Consider the following 18,343-nt stretch of genomic DNA (forward strand, 5'->3'; position numbering starts at 1 on the left):
TTTGCTTTAGGTAAACATCTACCAAACAACACTCCCAGCACCAAGCACCCCAGAGCCTCGTTCTCTGCACCTCCCAGCCTCCCCCAGCTGCAGGGTGGCATAGCATCATCTTTGGGAGAATTCTGTGACATCTCTGCCTGCTTTAATCCTGTGCCCAGCACACGTCCCCGTGGCCAGGGTGTGACCTGGCAGTGCTCTGTAGACCTGGAAGCATGACAGAGCTGGTCCTTCTGTGGACAGCAAGTGCAGGTGTGTGAGGGCGGCAGGGACAGACAGGCATTTGTGACCAAGCTGCCCGGGAGGAAGGACATGCTGTAATCACACGACAAAGAAGGGCTTTGAAGGAAATTGGACACTTTTCTTCCTCTTTTTCTTCCTTGGGAGGATAATCAGCCCTTCTGACTTGAGATGTGTGAGGGCTGAGATTCGGGTGATGGTAGGATCCTCAGTCTTTAACTAGGGTGCTTTGGAAGGCGAGTTTAAACGGGTTGTTGTCTCCTGAATCTCCTCCTCTTTCCATCTCCTGCCTTCATTTCCTTCCCCTCCCCCACCCCCCTCCTTATTCTCTTCCTTCCTTTCCTTCTCCTTCTCTTCCTCTCTCTTACTTCCTTTCATCCTCTTCCTCTTCCCTCCCTTCCCTCTCCATGCTGTCTCCTCTTCCTCATTTTTCTTCCCTCATCCCAGGCCTTGTTCACTCCCTTAAGGGCGCACGGTACCTCTGGGCTACTCCCACAGCTCCAAAGCAAGTCCTGGCCACTTCCAAAGAGTTCTCTTCCTTTCCATCCTTCGCTGCTCCCTGCCCTTCCTGACAACCCACTCCCCAAGTCGACCGAATCACGGTGCTCTGCAGTCCCTCAGAATCTTGCTCTTTTTACACAGGATGCCGGTCAGACGGAAATCATGTGCGTGAGGATAATCTGCCTGAGCGCAGTGTTTTCTTCTTATAATTTATATTCAGAGTCCATTTCTGTTTTCTGGAGGGGGAGCCTGTCTTTGACCTTTGATCTCTGTCCTCCCAGGATATTGTGAATCAGATGAGCGTAAAATGTAGTATTTGGGTCTCCTAGGGATTCTCCAAGGTCACCCTTAAACAGTTTACGGGATGGAACGCAGGCAATATAATAAACACCGGCTGACACTGTCCATGTGTGCAGCTGGCTGCCAGATACGCCACGATAAACGGCGTCCTCTCCAACTCAGCATGCTATAGGTAACGGAAGCTCTCGAGCTGTGGGCTGAGTCCTTCAGCAAGAATAAAGCCCATTTGCCTAGGAACTGGGTGATCGAAGGGATTCCAATTTACAAACGGTAAGAGGTAAGTCAGAACCCCCCCCCCCCCGCAATGAAAAGATCAACTAGTTGGCCCTTTCTATCCACAGGCAGAGGGGTTTATCAGGGCCCCTGGTGGCAGCGTCCCTGGAGGGAGGAAGAACAGAGAGCTTAGATGATAACAATCTTACCATACAAGAAGTGGGGAAGAGCTTGCACTGGGAGGCCTTGGGCATCCCATTCCAGCTAGGGGCCAGGGCCCCATGGGAAGGGTTCCAAGAGTAACCAATGGCCCGGCTTCTCCAGTAGGAATCTAGAATCTTAGGATGGAAAGGCCTGATAGAAAGACGAGGTCCAGGAACAGCTCGGTCCAGTCCCGGTCTCAGCATTTACTGTGTCACTCAACCACTCTCTGCTTCTTAGCCACCCCAGGAAGAAAATGGAGGTCCTGGGCCAATGAGATGACTCGGTGGGTAAAAGAGTTTGCCATGTAACTCCTGAGTTCAATTCCTGGAACCACGTAAGGGAGAGAACTGATGATACAAAGTTGTCCTCTGACCTCCACACGGGTGCTATGGCAAAGTCCTACCTGACCCATCATCCTCTCAATAATATAGTTGGAAATATTTAAGAAATTGGCTTGGTCGCTGTTCTGTTGCTGTGAGGAGATACCATGACCAAGGCAACTCTTATAAAAGAAAGCGTTTGATTGAGGGCTTGCTTTTAGTTTGGGAGATTTAATCACTTGTCATGGCAGGGAACATGGTGGCATGCATGGTACTGGATCAGTCGCTGAAAGCTGTATCCTGACCCACAGACAGACAGACAGAAACACCCTGGCTTGGCATGGGCTTTTGAAACCTCAAAGCCCACCCGCAGTGATACACTTCCTCCAACAAGGCCACAGTCTCTGATCCTTCTAATCCTTTCAAATAGTGCCATTCCCTGCTGACTAAGCATTCAAGTGTGTGAGCCTATTGGGGTCTTATTCAAACCACCACCAAAAAAATAAAAAAATAAAAAAATAAAATAAAATAAAATAAAAAAATCAAAATTAAAAATGAGAGTTTTGCCACCTCCTTCTGGGATGATAGAGGTCAAAGGCAGACCACCAGTTGGCCAGATGTTATGACACGCTGGGGAGGTGGATCAGATCATAAAGTGCCTGCTGGGCAAGCACAAGGGCCTTGGTGCAATCGTTAGCAGCCACTTAAAAAGGCTGGCCTGGTAGAAAAACAATCCAAGCACTGTGGAGGTTGAGCTGAGTGGATTCCCTGGGATTTGGTGGCCATCCAGTGCCCCAGGTTGAATTGGTGAGTTCCAGGTAAAAATGAGAGATGCTGTCCCCCAAAACAAGGTAGAAGAATCCTGAGGAGTGAAATGTGAGGTTCAGGTCTGGTCTAAAGACACACATACACACACACACACACACACACACACACACACACACACACACACACACACACAAACATGTACCTACCCACAAACACACATTCATATATACACATACACACATATACACACATGTACATACCCACATACATATACTCACACATACTTATACACACACACAAATATGTACCTACCCACAAACATACATATATACACACACATGCATACATATACACACATAGACATGTATATACCCATGCACATATACACACATACACACATATGTATACAAGTACACACCCACATGTATATACGCACACATATACACATATACATATATATACCCACACACATATACGCAGACACACACACTCACCATAACATACATACACTAAGACATATGCACACATACCATTCACACACACATATACACATAACACACACACACATACACACACAGAAACAAAACTAGACATTAAAAATCTCTGATTATTTTAAGAAAATGCATCCATTGGCCAAAGCAAGATGAACTAATGCCCAGAAATGAGTGCTTTGCACTTAGGAGAAGGAACCAGGTTGGGCTGCCCATTCCCCACCCCCTCCATTCCCCACTCTCCTGAGCCAGCTAGTACATTCCCCCTTATCGGAGAACCTCAGGCCACACTGGGACCAGAGGCCATGTTCCAGCATGAGCAGGGTGTGTCCTTCAGAGGAATATGAGCCAGGTCCCTGCTCTGCCTGGTGGCCCCTGGTCCTCTTCATCAAACTGATTGGCCTCAGTGTCCCTCAGAAGTTTGACCCCAGGACTGAAAGACTATTCTCAGAAGCTGGCTGAGGGCTGACCCGTCCCTAAGGTTCTCCTCATCTCCTCATACACGTAACTCTCTCACTCACCTGCCCCAGGCCCCAAACCTTCCCACTGCCATTTTGTCCACTCTGCCACTTCTCGCCCTAGGTCTCTTCACAGGGCTTCTTCTGACCATCCTGTGAACGGTAACCCCTGCCTGGAACGAAGGGGCCATCTCCCTGAGGGTTTGGTGCCACAGTGGTGTGCATTTACCAGAGCTTGTTAAGGGTTTGTTCAAGATGTGTGTGTTTTGCTGGGCACCCATTATTTCTCCAGTGGAGAGAGCAGCCGCAAACCTTTGCTTCTGGTTAGGGAGATGGTCTGCTGAGTGTCTCTGTAGCTAAACTCAAAGATTGGGTTGTCTTCTTCCCAGTGCCTCTTCCCCTGTCCTCCCTCCCTCCTGCCAGCTTCCCATCCCTTCTCTCTTTTTTCCATGTTCCGTCGTGGCCCAGGCAGGCAGTATCTCTCCTGGGGATGCCCATTTCCATCCTGCCCACCTAAGTCTCTTCGTGGTGGATGAGGGAAGCTTCACAACTGTGAATAGGATTATGCCACACACCCACGGGAGCCGTGCCCTGGCTCGCAGTTGCCCAGTCACTGAAATTAGCCACTGCTGAATGCATAAAATCGGTCCTCCCTGTCACCGCTGGGGTCTGGCTGCCCCTCCAACATCTTCTTACTTTTGACCCTCCTCACTCACCGTCCTTCTTTCCCTGGAACTTCCAAACCTGTGTCATTCCTCATGTCCTGTGCACCAAACGCTTCTCGCTCAGGAAACTTCTCCCTTCTTGTGCCCAGTGTGGAGGGCGTTGTCCACTCCCTAGGCTTTCCCTGCCCTTTGCCTAGAAACCTCACTCCAAGACTCTGTAGCCCACTGTCTTCTGTCTTACCATTTCTGTGCTCGGGTATGATCACGCTCTCCCCTCCCGGGAGCTGGTTCTCCTCCGTTTCATTTTGCCGATGCCTGGGCGTGAATTGACATTCTCCCTCCCTCCCCCTCTGTCCCTTCAGGCCTGTGCCCATCGTTGGAAGAACATATACTACGAAACAGACCACATCTTGCCCCATGGATTCTGTTACCTCATCCCATCCAACCTCCAGGCCAAAGGCAGGATGCTGATCCCCTGCTATGAAGGTGAGCATGGATTAGTTCTCCCTCAGTGCGGTGCCCTCCTTGTTGGGTAACTTCCAACAGGCCCCCAGCCCTCTCCCTCATACCACTGCCTTAGCATATCTCTGGTTTTCCTCACTCTGTTGTGAGAGCAGGGTTATCTATTCCTGGATTGACTCTGGCATCCAAGTTATGTCCATAGAAGAGGCATCTGTAAAGGCGACAGTGGTCAAGGCCCTGTCCAGCCCTGCTCCTGCCACAGAGACCATGGTGTTCCTTACGAAGTCCCAGAGATAAGGTTCAGCCAAGTGATCCAGCAGTTCTCTTAGCTTCCTGGCACTGCTGGAAGCTGTAGGGCCTTGGGAAACCTATTATCCTTTTCTGGAACTGAGTCTCCTTATCAGAAAGGTCAGGAACTGGTCCGGGTGATCTCTACAGCGCTGCTGTAATGCCAGGATGGTCACTGGACTTCCACAAAACTCCTGGATGTTCTAGGCGGTGGGAAGAGAGGATCCAGTGTCTATAAAGTCATAATGTGGCAGAAGTTGAACAAGCAGCCCGCCTCACTCAGATCTCATGACGCACTCTTCTGACCATCCTTGAGTGTCCTAGACTGGACGGAGAGCAGTCCTTGGGTCTGGAGAACACTTCGTATCTGTCAGCTATCACTGCATAACAACACATCTTCATCTGGGCCAAACAATAATCAACATGGATTTTTTCTTTTTTTTGTACAACTCCACATAGGCTGGGCTCAGCAAAGCTCAGTGCGCTCTGGTTGTGGGTTCAAGTCAGGCCCATTCTACATGTTGCCTTCTGAGACCAGGGGCTATGTGGGGTGTGCTGTGTGAGCACAGGGTCACCTGGGGTCTCCTATGATGCCCTGCTTAGAACTGTGATTTCTTGGGAACACTAAGTCGGCCATTACTGAGGTAGTTGATTCAGCTTCAGATGGTCCTTTGGTGGTCGGCCCTCCTTTCCTAGCCTAGTTCTGGTGAGCTGAACCAGTCGGATTTTTAATTGCTTCCCATTTATTTGGAAAGAGGTCTCAGCACTGGCCTGGGTCCACAGGGCCTCGTGCTTCCCTGGGCTTTCTCAGGTTTTGTACTCGTGGTCCTCAAGAGGGGGTTCTGACACTTTCTGGACCTTGTAGATAATTTTTGTGTCCTGAGGAGGATCCCACGGCGCTACGCGGAACTCAAAGGCCCAGGCAGGACATTCTGTGAGCTATTCTCTACACAAAGGTCAGCAGGAACATGAGTGGAGGTGCAGACCCTCTTCTTGTGTTAGGCGGACTGTTTTCGTGCCTTCACTCTTCCTCTGCTTGAGCACTTGGCTGGCCCTGGCTGGGCCAGATGAGGAGACTGAACTCTGGCTCTGTTCATTACCGTATTGTCCTAATGGGACGGAAAATTTCACCTTAAAACCGTGGTAGCATAGCCGCAGGCGCAGCTTAGTTGGTGAAATGATTGCCCAGCGTGCATGAAGTTCTGGGGTTTTATCCTCCAGGCCAGCTAGGGTATGTGAGCCCCTGTCTTGAATGAATGAATGAATGAATGAATGAATGAATGGTGTCATCAGTCAAGCAGTGGAGAACATGAGCACCAAGCCAGGGCATTTGGTTTTCACCCACCCACCTGAGTACGTGCCACATCCCACACAGCTCACTCACTGATCCCCAGACACAAGCGCACGGGAGTGCCTGGCCTGAACTTGTCAGCTGAGCCCTGGCTGTAAGAATCGAAGTTGTTAGCTGGCTGGTGCAGGGCTCTGCCTGGGAACTCAGAGTCCTCATGCAGGGACGGCCTAGGCTTCTTTGCTTCCTATATCTCTTGACTCCATGATGGCCAAGTGGAGTCAGAGGAGATATTAGCACGATGTTTGCTCCCTCCTGACTTTTCTTCCATAAGTGGCATACCCACATATTCGAATTTGTACTTTGGTAAAACAAAACAAAACAAAAACCCACCACGGTAAGGAGTGGGGCTGGTAGAGGGAGTACTGGGGTGAAGGGCAGCTGCTTAGGAAAGTGGGGGATTGGACAATGGTTCTGTGTTCTTGGATCTGTAAAATGAGAGGTTCGGGACGCTCAGATTTCTCCGGAAGACTGGGCTAGTGGGGGGATTAAGTGGGAGCAGGCCCGCAGCGGCCCTGCCCTGTACTGTTGATTTTGGAGACCTCTACTTCCCTGTTTTGTGGTCTAAATGAAACCAACTCTGGCTCCTAAAACAACCATTATTTTCTCTTAATGTGGAAAATCTCAGTGACGTAACCTCCCTGTCCCAGGTGGGGATCACGGGATGGTGAAGGACAATGGGAGCATTTAGAGTCTGATAGAGCCTTTCAGATGTCCCCTAGACCAGCACACTGGGTGTATCAAGGTCCAGAGAGATAAGAAGTGTGGCATGCAAATCTGAGTTTTCACTGTGTGGAGGGTGAGTGACACACTGGTTGGAACAAAACCCAGGACTCCAAATGCCAGCGCCCAAGTCCCTCCTCTACAGCTCCCTCTGCTTAACACTGCCTGCTGATGAGAATGTAAACTCCGTGTCCAGCTTACTCGATCAAGACTTTTTTTTTGCGTTCTTAGAGCATATATCTGCTATATGCTGAACATATTACACGCTGTAATATGCTTGTTACATGCTAGTGAGCCAGGCACTAAGCAAGGTTTATGAGTCATTATAAGGTGACTGACTTCTATTTAAGGAATAGAACTCTTTTAGTTTTGTTCAATGGCTGATGACCATCAGATAGACAAAAGCCAACAGACACAGTCCCAGAAGAGAGGGCAATGGGGCATTGTGGGTAGGATAAAGAAGAGAGGGGAGTATGTGAGGAGAGAGTGGGAACCACTGGGAATGGGGAGAGAACATGGGAGGGCAACAGTGGAGGAGGGGACACCAGCAAAGTGTGTACTAATATATACATGAGAGACAGAGAGATGACTCAGCGGTTAAAGGGCTTCCCATTTAAGTGAGGACCAGAGTCTACATGCCCATGTACATGCCAGGTGAATATGGCACAATCCCAGAAGGCAGAGACAGAGGGGTCCCCACAGAAGACTGGCTAGTGAGACCAGCTATTTTGGTGAGCTCTGGGTTTGATTGAGAGCCCCTGAATCAGGGGTAAGGGCAGAAGAGCATTTGAGGATGATTTCTGATGTTAATCTTGGGCCTTCATCTACATACATACACACACACACACACACGTATCCGAGTACATACATACACATATGCACATGTACTCACATATATATGAAAAACAACATACTTGCTTGAAAAATGTCATAATTAAACTTACTTTTTAATAATAATTAGAAAATAGATTAAAAACACAAATCTTCCAGTTGCAGGAGAGAACAGAGGGAACTCCATGTCTGAACGTTGGTGCTGTGTAGGATTGAATCCCCAGCCTACCCACATTCAGTTGAGTGACTCTCAAGCAGCATCCACGGCTTATTTCATTTTATGATTGAGGAATATGAAACCTGATTTAGGCTTACAGTCTGCTGAAGGTAGGGAAGTGAGGGACAGAGGCACTGTACTGTAAGTCACGGCAGCCAGCACAGGGCAGGGTCTGGAGAGACTTCTTCCAGGTTTACTTTCTGTCCAATGATGGAATGCATGGGGGGCAAAGACAGGCTTAATGGGGGCTGCTGTACCACACTGTCTCTCTTGGTGTGAAGGTCTTGCCAGTGCCGTGGATGCTGGTTTATCTCCAATCCCCTTTGGGTTGTTCTAGGGAGATCATGAGAAATCCCGCAGGACAGTGCTCACAGAGCCTGCCTGTGGCTCTGTAGTAGTGGCTCCTTGTTGGGAGGGTCAGCAGTGCAGTCTCCCGAAGACTGAAAGGTCGGTTTGGTAGACTAAACTTTCTGGGTCACCTTTCCAAAATGTCTTGAGCTTTTTTGTTTTAAGAAAGATTTTTTTTTAAGTGTGTGTCTATGCGCACGCATGCCCATGTGTGTGTGTGTGTGTGTGTGTGTGTGTGTGTCTGTGTGTGTGTGTGTGTGTGTGTGTGTGTGTGGTGTGCTGTGTGTGTGATCCAGAAGACTGGATCAGATTTCCTAGAGCAGAATTTACAGGTGCTTTTGAGTCAGCTGAGTTGGGTGCTCTGTGAGAGCAGTGTAGAATCTCAACCACTGAGCCATCAAAAACACTGGTCTTGGGTCTGGCACAGGACTTTTTCTCATGGCTTCTCAGCTGCTTCCTGTTGGATGGGAGAGGCTACCAGAACATCCTGTTGGGAGCAGGAAATACAGAAGGAATTGGAAATCAAAGAAGACTAGGACGTAAAATCAGATAAACTCACAGTGCACCCCTGCAGCAACACGTCGAGTTCACACCTGCCTCGACCACGGGCAGTATCGTTATGTCCACATGTTGTCTTTGTCAGAGTGTGGAAGAAGATAAAGACTTAACCAGCATAGCTTGGGGAGCTTACCAGAAAAACAGAGTGAGCACCATCAAACATTAGCTTCTTAAATATGCCAGAATGCTTTTAAAAGAGTTTTCTTATTTTAAATCATGTGTCTGTGTGTGTGTCTGTGTGTGTGTTTGTGTGTGTATGTGTATGTGTGTGTGTGTCTGTGTCTGTGTGTCTGTGTCTGTGTGTGTGTCTGTGTGTGTGTCTGTGTGTTTGTCTGTGTGTGTGTCTGTGTGTTTGTCTGTGTGTGTGTCTGTGTGTCTGTGTGTGTCTGTGTGTCTGTGTGTCTGTGTCTGTGTGTGTGTCTGTGTGTGTGTCTGTGTGTTTGTCTGTGTGTGTGTCTGTGTGTGTGTCTGTGTGTGTGTCTGTGTGTTTGTCTGTGTGTGTGTCTGTGTGTGTGTGTGTCTGTGTGTCTGTGTGTCTGTGTGTGTGTCTGTGTGTGTCTGTGTGTTTGTCTGTGTGTGTGTCTGTGTGTCTGTGTGTCTGTGTGTCTGTGTGTGTGTCTGTGTGTTTGTCTGTGTGTGTGTCTGTGTGTGTCTGTGTGTTTGTCTGTGTGTGTGTCTGTGTGTGTCTGTGTGTCTGTGTGTGTCTTTGTGTCTGTGTGTGTCTTTGTGTCTGTGTGTCTGTGTCTGTGTGTTTGTGTGTGTCTCTGTGTGTCTATGTGTCTGTGTGTATGTCTGTGTGTGTGTTTGTGTGTGTCTGTGTTGTGTGTGTGTTTGTGTGTGTATGTGTATGTGTGTGTGTCTGTGTCTGTGTGTGTGTCTGTGTGTGTGTGTCTGTGTCTGTGTGTGTGTCTGTGTGTTTGTCTGTGTGTTGTGTGTGTGTGTCTGTGTGTGTCTGTGTGTCTGTGTGTCTGTGTGTCTGTGTCTGTGTGTCTGTGTCTGTGTCTGTGTGTCTGTGTGTGTCTGTGTGTCTGTGTGTATGTCTGTGTGTGTGTTTGTGTGTGTCTGTGTGTGTTGTGTGTGTGTTTGTGTGTATTTGTGTGTCTATGTGTGTGTCTGTGTGTCTGTGTATTGTCTGTGTGTCTGTGTGTGTCTGTGTGTGTCTGTGTGTGTGTGTGTCTGTGTGTCTGTGTGTGTCTGTGTCTGTGTCTGTGTGTATGTGTCTGTGTGTGTTTGTGTGTATGTGTCTGTGTGTGTCTGTGTGTCTATATATGTGTGTCTGTGTGTGTCTGTGTGTGTGTCTGTGTGTGTTTGTGTGTGTGTCTCTGTGTGTGTCTATGTGTCTGTGTGTGTCTGTGTGTCTGTGTATGGGAATGCTGTACTTGTGAGTGCAGTGTTCTTGGAGCCGGGAGGTCAGAGGTGTCAGATCCCTTGAGCTATGTCTCCAGTCACCACACCAGGGTATTTAAAGCCTCTCCAAACGTAAGTCAGTACATGTGATACAATCAAGCACAGACACTTCTTTTATCCTTTATCCTTGAACCCAGCAAGGCAAGAAGCCAGCACTCAGCATGAGACTGTAAGCAGCTCATGTTTTTATTGTGATGGGGAAAAAAAAATCTCACAAGTCTGGGGTGACTCGAGAGCAGCCTAGAAAAAGCACAGATAGTGTTCCCTGACTGAGGGAGCGGTGCTGTTAGAGGACCAGCTGGTGAAGGTGCTGAGTATGGGGCCCCACGAGGTGGAAGGAGAGAACTGATTTCCATAAGCTATCGTTTAACCTCTACACGTGTGCAGTAACATGTGCACATGCCCTTGCCCTGAGAACAAACAGGCAAACAAATAATAAATAAATGGAGATTCTGTTTGTTAGCGGCAATGGCGTACCATCATATTTCAGGATGCGGTGGCACCAGACATTCACGTGATTGGAAGTTCCTGCTCTTCCAATCTGATGAGGTGACTTTGCACAGGCTTGAAAGGTCTCCATGTCCTCTCCTGCAAATTGGGGTGATCAGTACCTCCTGGCAAGGGACTTGGGGTGTTTTAAGTGCCTGATACCTCCCAAAATCAATAAGTGAGAATTTTCCAATTAACTTTCAAGTCATGTAATATTCTTTAAGTTGTCTCAGAAGGTGTCCAGTGGACGCTTCTCGAGTCAACTGGTAATTAAGGGCTGAGAGCTGGGTTTCATTAAAATGTTCTGAAGAGGGGCTGGGGACTTAGCTCAGTGGTAGAGCGCTTACCTAGGAAGCGCAAGGCCCTGGGTTCGGTCCCCAGCTCCGAAAAAAAGAACCAAAAAAAAAAATGTTCTGAAGAGCCTGGAGCTGTTTGTAATGTGTTTGTGGGGCCAGGTCTGACTATGAGGCTGGGGCTGGTCTTACCTTCTCTGTCCTTCTCCCTCAGCCTCCCAGTTGCTGAAGTTACAGGCATGCACCACCATGCCTGGATTACATCTTCTTAAATGTGTAGTTGTATTTTCTTATCTGTGTAGTCCACTTGTTAAGCTCTCTGCTCTGGTGACCGAAAAGGATCTGATGTTGTACGCAAATGTTAAGTCTGAATTGTAAGGGTCTGAATTGATCGCATTTTATTGTGCTTTAAAATTGATTTCAACTCTCAGAGCAGTTGAGCTTTTATTTCCCATATGCACATCTTAAGGCAGTGGCCATTCCCAGCGTGAGACCCGGACCAGGGCCGTCATTGTGAAGACATATTTTTTTCCTCTTCTTAATGCTGAAGGGCAGGACCCCACAAGGGATAAAAATCAATTATGATCCATTTACAAATCAAAAGCAGTAGAGGCTTGGGTATGCATCTCTTTTGTTTTTTTAAAGAAGGAATTGTAAAAGGTTGGGCACATCCATTTAAAGATTCAAGACGAAGAGGCCCCTTCCATTTTGATTAAATAATGAACCCTGCTTTTACACAGGGCTTTCTGTTTTCCAAAGAGCTTCTGCAAATGTTACCTCACTTAAATAAATATGGTGAATTAAACAGTAAGATGCTGTTCAATATTTTATACAGTTAAGAGGGTCCTGGGGTTGGAAAGATGGCTCTGTTGGTAAAGTGCTTGCTGCATAGGCATGAAGACCCTGCTCAATGCCCAGAGCCCCATGCTTCAGGGGAACAAAAGCCAGTTTCACAATGCACACCTGTACCCCAGCTCTCAAGAGGCCCAGACAGGAGGGTCCCTGGAGCTCAGTGCTCGATGCCCAGACAGCCTAGATAAGCTGGAGGGCTATAGGCTCAGTGAGAGACATGTCTCAGAATAAGGTGGAGGGTTACAGGAAGACCTGGTGTTAGCATTTCACCTCCACATGCATGAGTACACACATATATACATTCATACACACACACTCACACACACATACACTTATACACACAGTCACACTCAGTCTCACATACACACACTCATTCACACACACATACACTCATGTACACACATAGTCAGTCTCACACATAACACACAGTCACAGTCTCTCTCTGTCACACACACACACTCATACTTACTAGACACACACACTCATGCACACACAGTCTCACACACTTATGCATACACACTCACACTCAATCTCTTATACATACGCACAGTCATACACACACACACACACACACACACACACATACACACACACACGGAGACGGGCTCTACAGGACAGTCAGTGCTGAAAGGAGAAGGTCAGAGGTCTCTGAAAATGACCTGGGATTCATGAGGTCTAAGTTTCTTCTTGGAGCCAAGACCTTTAGACAAAAATGGATCCTATACCTCAAATAAGTTTCCACACATTGTGTGTGTGTGTGTGTGTGTGTGTGTGTGTGTGTTACTGTTTAAGTTGTATCTTCTAATGTTACAGATGCCCACAGTTTCTAAGTCTCTTTAAAAAGTACCTGTCTGTGTATCTTAGCATCTTGAGGATTGTTATCTGAGAAGCGCCCAAATCAGAATTCACCTGACAATAAATACCTCTCAGGTGCTAGGAGGTGGGAAGGCCACTTAGGAACACAAGGCACTGGCTTGTGTCCCTCTGCCTGGTCAGTGTTCATATCCACATTGTAGAGGTGAGAAAATTGGGGTTCAGGGGAAGCTGATGAAGGCCTTACTGAGGGTGTGTTCAGCACAGGGAGGGTTGTTGGCCCTTAAAGTGCAGCGTGGGTTTCCCAGGATGGACCCTTTCTGTTGGCATGTAGGTTCCTTTGTGATCAGCAGGGGCGCAGGGAAAGACCTCCAGTTACTATGTCGTGAACCTGGTGGCCTTTCAGGACATTGTAGACTTTTAGGACCACACTTCTGCTGGTTTGGTTTGGTTTGGTTCAGTTTGGTTTGTTAGGTGCAATCTAGAGGTAAGCCCCACAGTCACGGAGAGCAGACAGCATTAGCCTGGTGAAACTCAGCCAGAGGTCTCTCTCAGTCCCCAGGTTTAGCTTTGGTAGCTCGGCTGCTCATGTTTTATCACTGGATATGTCGTGAGTGTTTCGGCCACAGGACAGAATTCCATTCAGTCCTCAGCTGCAGCTCTCTCAGAAATGTGACTGTCTCGTGCTCTGGGACGCTTCTTCTGGAGGGAGAAAATGTACGAAGTGGGAGGAGGCAGAATTGTGCTTCCTAATCCTGAGTGGAAGCAACTATTAATGGGTTAAAATGATTGTTTTATTTTTAGTTATGTGAGCGTACGCACACATGTGTGTACATGTGTGTGAGTGTGTGTATGTGTGAGTGTGTGTGTATGTGTGAGTGTATGTGTATGTGTGTGTGAGTGTGAGTGTGTGTGTATGTGTGAGTGTGTGCGTTTGTGTGTGTGTGCGTGTGTGTGTGAGTGTGAGTGTGTGTATGTGTGAGTGTGAGTGTGTGTATGTGTGAGTGTGTGCGTTTGTGTGTGTGTGCGTGTGTGTGTGCGTGTGTGTGTGTGAGTGTATGTGTATGTGTGTGTATGTGTGAGTGTGTGTGTATGTGTGAGTGTGTGCGTTTGTGTGTGTGTGTGTGTGTGTGAGTGTGTGTATGTGTGAGTGTTCCATTCTTATTCACACCGGGCAACTAACTGTCTGTCCACCTCTCTCCAGAAGTCTTTCATGGTCCCTACCTGAAACCGTCCCTGGTCACCACCAGTTTCCTCTCCAGCTCCTGGCAAGCACCAGCCCACTTCCTCCATGAGTTTGCTTATTCTGGGTACAAGCGGAATCATCCAATATGTGGCATGCTCACTTCATCTAGCCCAGTCTCCTCTGGATACACTCCGTGTCTTAGAACGTATCAATGCGTCTTTCCATTTCAAGACAGCGTAATATTCCTTTGTAGCCATGCAGTGCGTTTTAAACAACCCGTGTGCCTGTGATGGTAAACCTCCCTCTGGAAAAACAGCGTGAGAAGTGGCAGAGATGGGCGAGACGCCAACAGCTCCACCCTTCGCTGCTGACGGAGGCTAACACGGCAGCAGTGTGGCTTGAGCTGAACGACTGGCTGTGACCAATGTCGCCCTGACCTGCAAGATGAATGCAAAAGATCAAAACTATTAAATATTCTCTCTAATTCTTTTCTCCTCTTCGAATGCCCTTCTTGCTTAATTGCTTGAAGCAGTTGGCTTTCAGGAGTTCCACAGCCCACATGGAACTGTTTCGATATGTTTCCCTCTTCCTCTCTAACCTGCTATTTATAGCGTTACTTTATTTCCCACGTAGACGGAAGTCCATCAGAACGGAAGGTAGTTTATCTTTTCTTCCCTTTGGGGGAGGTAAATGGCCATTTCATTACTAACGACCTGTCTGCTAATAAGCACGGACCCCTAAATTTTTGCCTTATCTTCAGTTACTTGAGAGATTTATCACTCCTCGGTGATGTTTGGAAATAATTTAAGGCTAGAAAGCTATTTTCCCAGATCCTTTACTTTCTAGCTGAGCTGAACAACTGGAAAAAGACTTTGAGATCAGTGTGTTAAATCTAGTTCTGAGCAGGAGGCAGCTCTGGGATGAGTGTGCCTACTGTGTGAGCATGAGTGTGCCTACTGTGTGAGCATGAGTGTGCCTACTGCGTGAGCATGAGCTGACATCAGATCTTCAGCATCCACATGAAGACCTGGAGTGGCTCTTCGTGTCTGATACCTGCGCTGTTCTGGGAGACCCCCAGCCATGCTAGCCACCTCAGTGAGCTCTGGGTTCAGTAAGAAATGTCAAAAAAATAGAAAGTGGTCGAGGAAGACAGCTAAGCCAAACTTTGGTCTCCCCATGTGCATACATGAGCAAAGGCATCTGCACACATGTGAACGCCTACACACCAGCTTTGCCAAAAGCTGAACACAGAGCTATCATGTGATCAGTATACTATCCTATTCCTGTCTGTAGACATGAAGGACTCTACGTCAACATCCCACAGGGACGTCTGCGTATCCACATTCACTGTGGTGCTAGTCAAAGAGCCAAGGTATAAGACAGACTAGATGCCAGTCAAAAGAATACTTGTAGAAAGTTGTATATACATACACACACATATGTGTGCACATGTGTGTGCCTGTGTATGAGATGGGCCATTAAAAGGTGAAATTCTGTCATTTAATACAAATTAGATAGAGCCCGAGATCATTTGAGTGAAATTAGTCAGACTTATAAAGACAAATTGTATGCTTTTGTGTTATTTGTGGGTGGCCATAATTAGTTTTTGCCAACTTAGCACAAACCTAGACATAAGTCGGAAGAAAGAGTCTCAGTGAGGAACTGCATCTGTCAGATTGGCCTGCGAACAAGTCTGTTTCCTGGTTGTGATGGATGTGGCTCCAGCCTGGTGTGAGTAGCGCCCCCCAGGGGCAGGCACTCTGGGCTGTGTAAGAAACACCCTGAGCAAGCCTGGGGAAGAGCAAACCAGTGGACAGCAGCTCTCGGCATTCTCTGCTTTAAGTCCAGCCTTGGGTCCCTGCCTCGGCTTCCGTAGGTGATGGACTGGGAGCTGTAAAATGAAGCAAACCACCTTTCTCCTCAAGCCGCTTTAGGCCAGTGTTTTGTCACAGCCACAAATTCTAGGTCCTAGAATTCTCTACAGATACGCAAGAGCATGTGTGTGCTTGTATACCTATAAGAATTGATTCCTAAATCATTGTTCAATGTTCAACTGTAAAAGCACTTACCATTCTTTGGTCACCCCCTCCCCCAACACACACACACACACACACACACACACACACACACACACACACACACACAGGGCTGGGGGATGATTAATTGGCGGCTTTGGAAAATCACATTTTCTCCAACATGTAGTGGAAAGTGAGAGTCTTATGAGGAATGTATGCACCACGGATCTATGTCTGTCTAAGCCTTAGCATCCAGTTCAACGGCTTTCTAATGTCAATTACAATCCACTAGCTTCAGGGTAGGCTGTGGGTATTTGAAGCTCTTGTTTCTCTTCATCTCAGGATTGCCTTCTGTTTAGACAGGGTTTATGACACCAGCAGCTAAACCAAGAAAAATGCTGCCACTTTGGAGGGAAGAGCCCAGAACTTGATGAATTAAAGTACATGGTGCTACCCACACATATCAAACCCGCCCACAAAAGAGAGATTCCCCACACTGCTTCCAGGTCCTCTTGCTTAGCCCCATCTTTGCTTACTGGCCTCAGTTTCCCTGGGTCAAACAGCTGGGCACATTACAGAGAAGGCAAGCCACCATTGAAGAGTCTGTTTCTCCTGCATCGTTAGATAGATAAATGCTTTAGTACTTTGCTGTCCGGTGTGCCATGTTGGTGGGGACTAACTGAGCAAGCCCAGAGTCGCCTGGGCCCACTGCCTTTGTGTTTGTGCAGAAATGGTCTTCCTAGGAACACAGGGGGCTGGAGGTCATCTTCGGCTCCTCCCGGGTCCCTCCACCCTGTGCTTCCTGGACTGCTCGATGGAGACAGGGCTGTGACTCATGTTTCTTGGGCTCAGCTCTACTGGGGTCAGCCGCTTGCCCCTGGCTCTACCCAGCCCTCTTCCACAGCTTTGTGCATAAGGCATTCCTCCAACTCAAGTCTGGATAAGCAGACAAAAGCGTTTAAGTTTTCATTGGAGAGATGATTTTAAGTATTTGACTGTATTAGCATAACTCTCTATATACTAGAGCCTTAGCATCTGTCAGGTGTTGTCTCTGAGTGTTTAGTGTAGACACAGCATTTCATGTTGCCCGTAATGAGCTTGAACTCTTGGTCCTCCTGCCTCTACCACCTGATTGCTAGAATTTTAGACATGTGCCACCATGCCCAGTTCACGAGGAACCTTGTCCTTTAGCAGGCACACAAGCACTCTACCAGAAGAACTACACACCCAGCCGCCATGATGTTGTGTCTGAACATTTTACTGAAAAGGAGTGGGGTCTCTGGGCTTAGTAGTTGGGGGTTCAAGTCCCCACAGCTTGATGCTGCTGCATCCAGAGAGAGATGTGTCCTCAGTAAAGGTCTCACTCTGCTTCAGAAGGCTTTGCTTTGCTTAGCGTCCATGAGCTCAGGCTCAGTGACTTCCCATTGCTGTTGCCTTTGGGAATGGGCTGTCCCATGAGTGCTTTGGGACTGCTCTCAGGTCTTCAGAGATAGTCAGGGACAGTCACAGCATAGAGCAGCATGGTCTGAAGAGATGGATACTCTGCCTTGCTTCTTCTAGTCTACAGAGAACAGTCAGTTCTCTGTAGATGGGGTACAGTCAGTGTGGGTACAGTCATGGGGTACAGTCAGTGTGGAAAGCCCAGAAGAATTTGGTGCTCAGTTGTCTTCCCCCCATCATCCCACCCGTGTTTGTCCTCAGATCTTGGAGTTAGTGGTAGCTTTGGAATCCATGATTCTCAGAGCACAGAGCCTTTTCAAGCAGTGCTGAATAGCACACAGGGAGCCTGACCATAGGAGGTGGAAGGGAAAACAAGAAGGCCGGGGGGGGGGGATGTTGGGGGTGGTACAGAGAGATTCAGGGTTCAGGACCTTGGTAGCAGGAGAGTCACCCATGCCTGGTCCTTGTGCACTTCTACCTGGGTCTTTAGTCCGGTGTGTGGCCGGGCAACAGAGCACAGTCAAGTACAGTCGGGTAAATGATACCAGCCCGGTGTGCAGGACATTTAGGCAAACAAGCTCATCGTCTTTGAGATAGGAAGTGTGTGTTGTTACACACACTCGTAAGGTCACCTGGGCAGAGAAGCCAAGGAGGCATCTGGAAGGCTATAGATTTCTAGGACTTCCGGGAAGCTTGACTTCCTGGAAGAGAGCAACCAGGTCACCGTTGTTCCCAGGCATGTGTAGTCAGGGAGGGACAGGAGGCCAAAGGAAAATACACAGACCTGCTTCACATTGAGAGAGTTTGTGACAAAATTATAGAGGTTTCTGGGAGGCTGGGATGGGGCCTATCCTCTAGTGGGGAGTTCTGGGTAGTAGGGTCTCACATTCGTCCTCAGCCTGGAACTCCAGAGAAG

General features: G+C 48.0%; 1 protein-coding gene across 4 annotated transcripts in view; it reads left to right on the forward strand.

Moving 5' to 3' along the window:
- Positions 1-18,343, forward strand: part of Itga9 (integrin subunit alpha 9) — a 308,053-nt gene that overhangs the window by 25,377 nt on the left and 264,333 nt on the right. For all 4 annotated transcript variants that reach the window (XM_063266145.1, NM_001420002.1, XM_039082700.2 and 1 more), the window contains 1 exon segment: positions 4,520-4,643. In XM_063266145.1, coding sequence (XP_063122215.1) covers positions 4,520-4,643 — 124 coding nt within the window.

The sequence above is a fragment of the Rattus norvegicus genome, chromosome 8 (assembly GCF_036323735.1).
Source record: "Rattus norvegicus strain BN/NHsdMcwi chromosome 8, GRCr8, whole genome shotgun sequence".
NCBI classification, from domain to species: domain Eukaryota; kingdom Metazoa; phylum Chordata; class Mammalia; order Rodentia; family Muridae; genus Rattus; species Rattus norvegicus.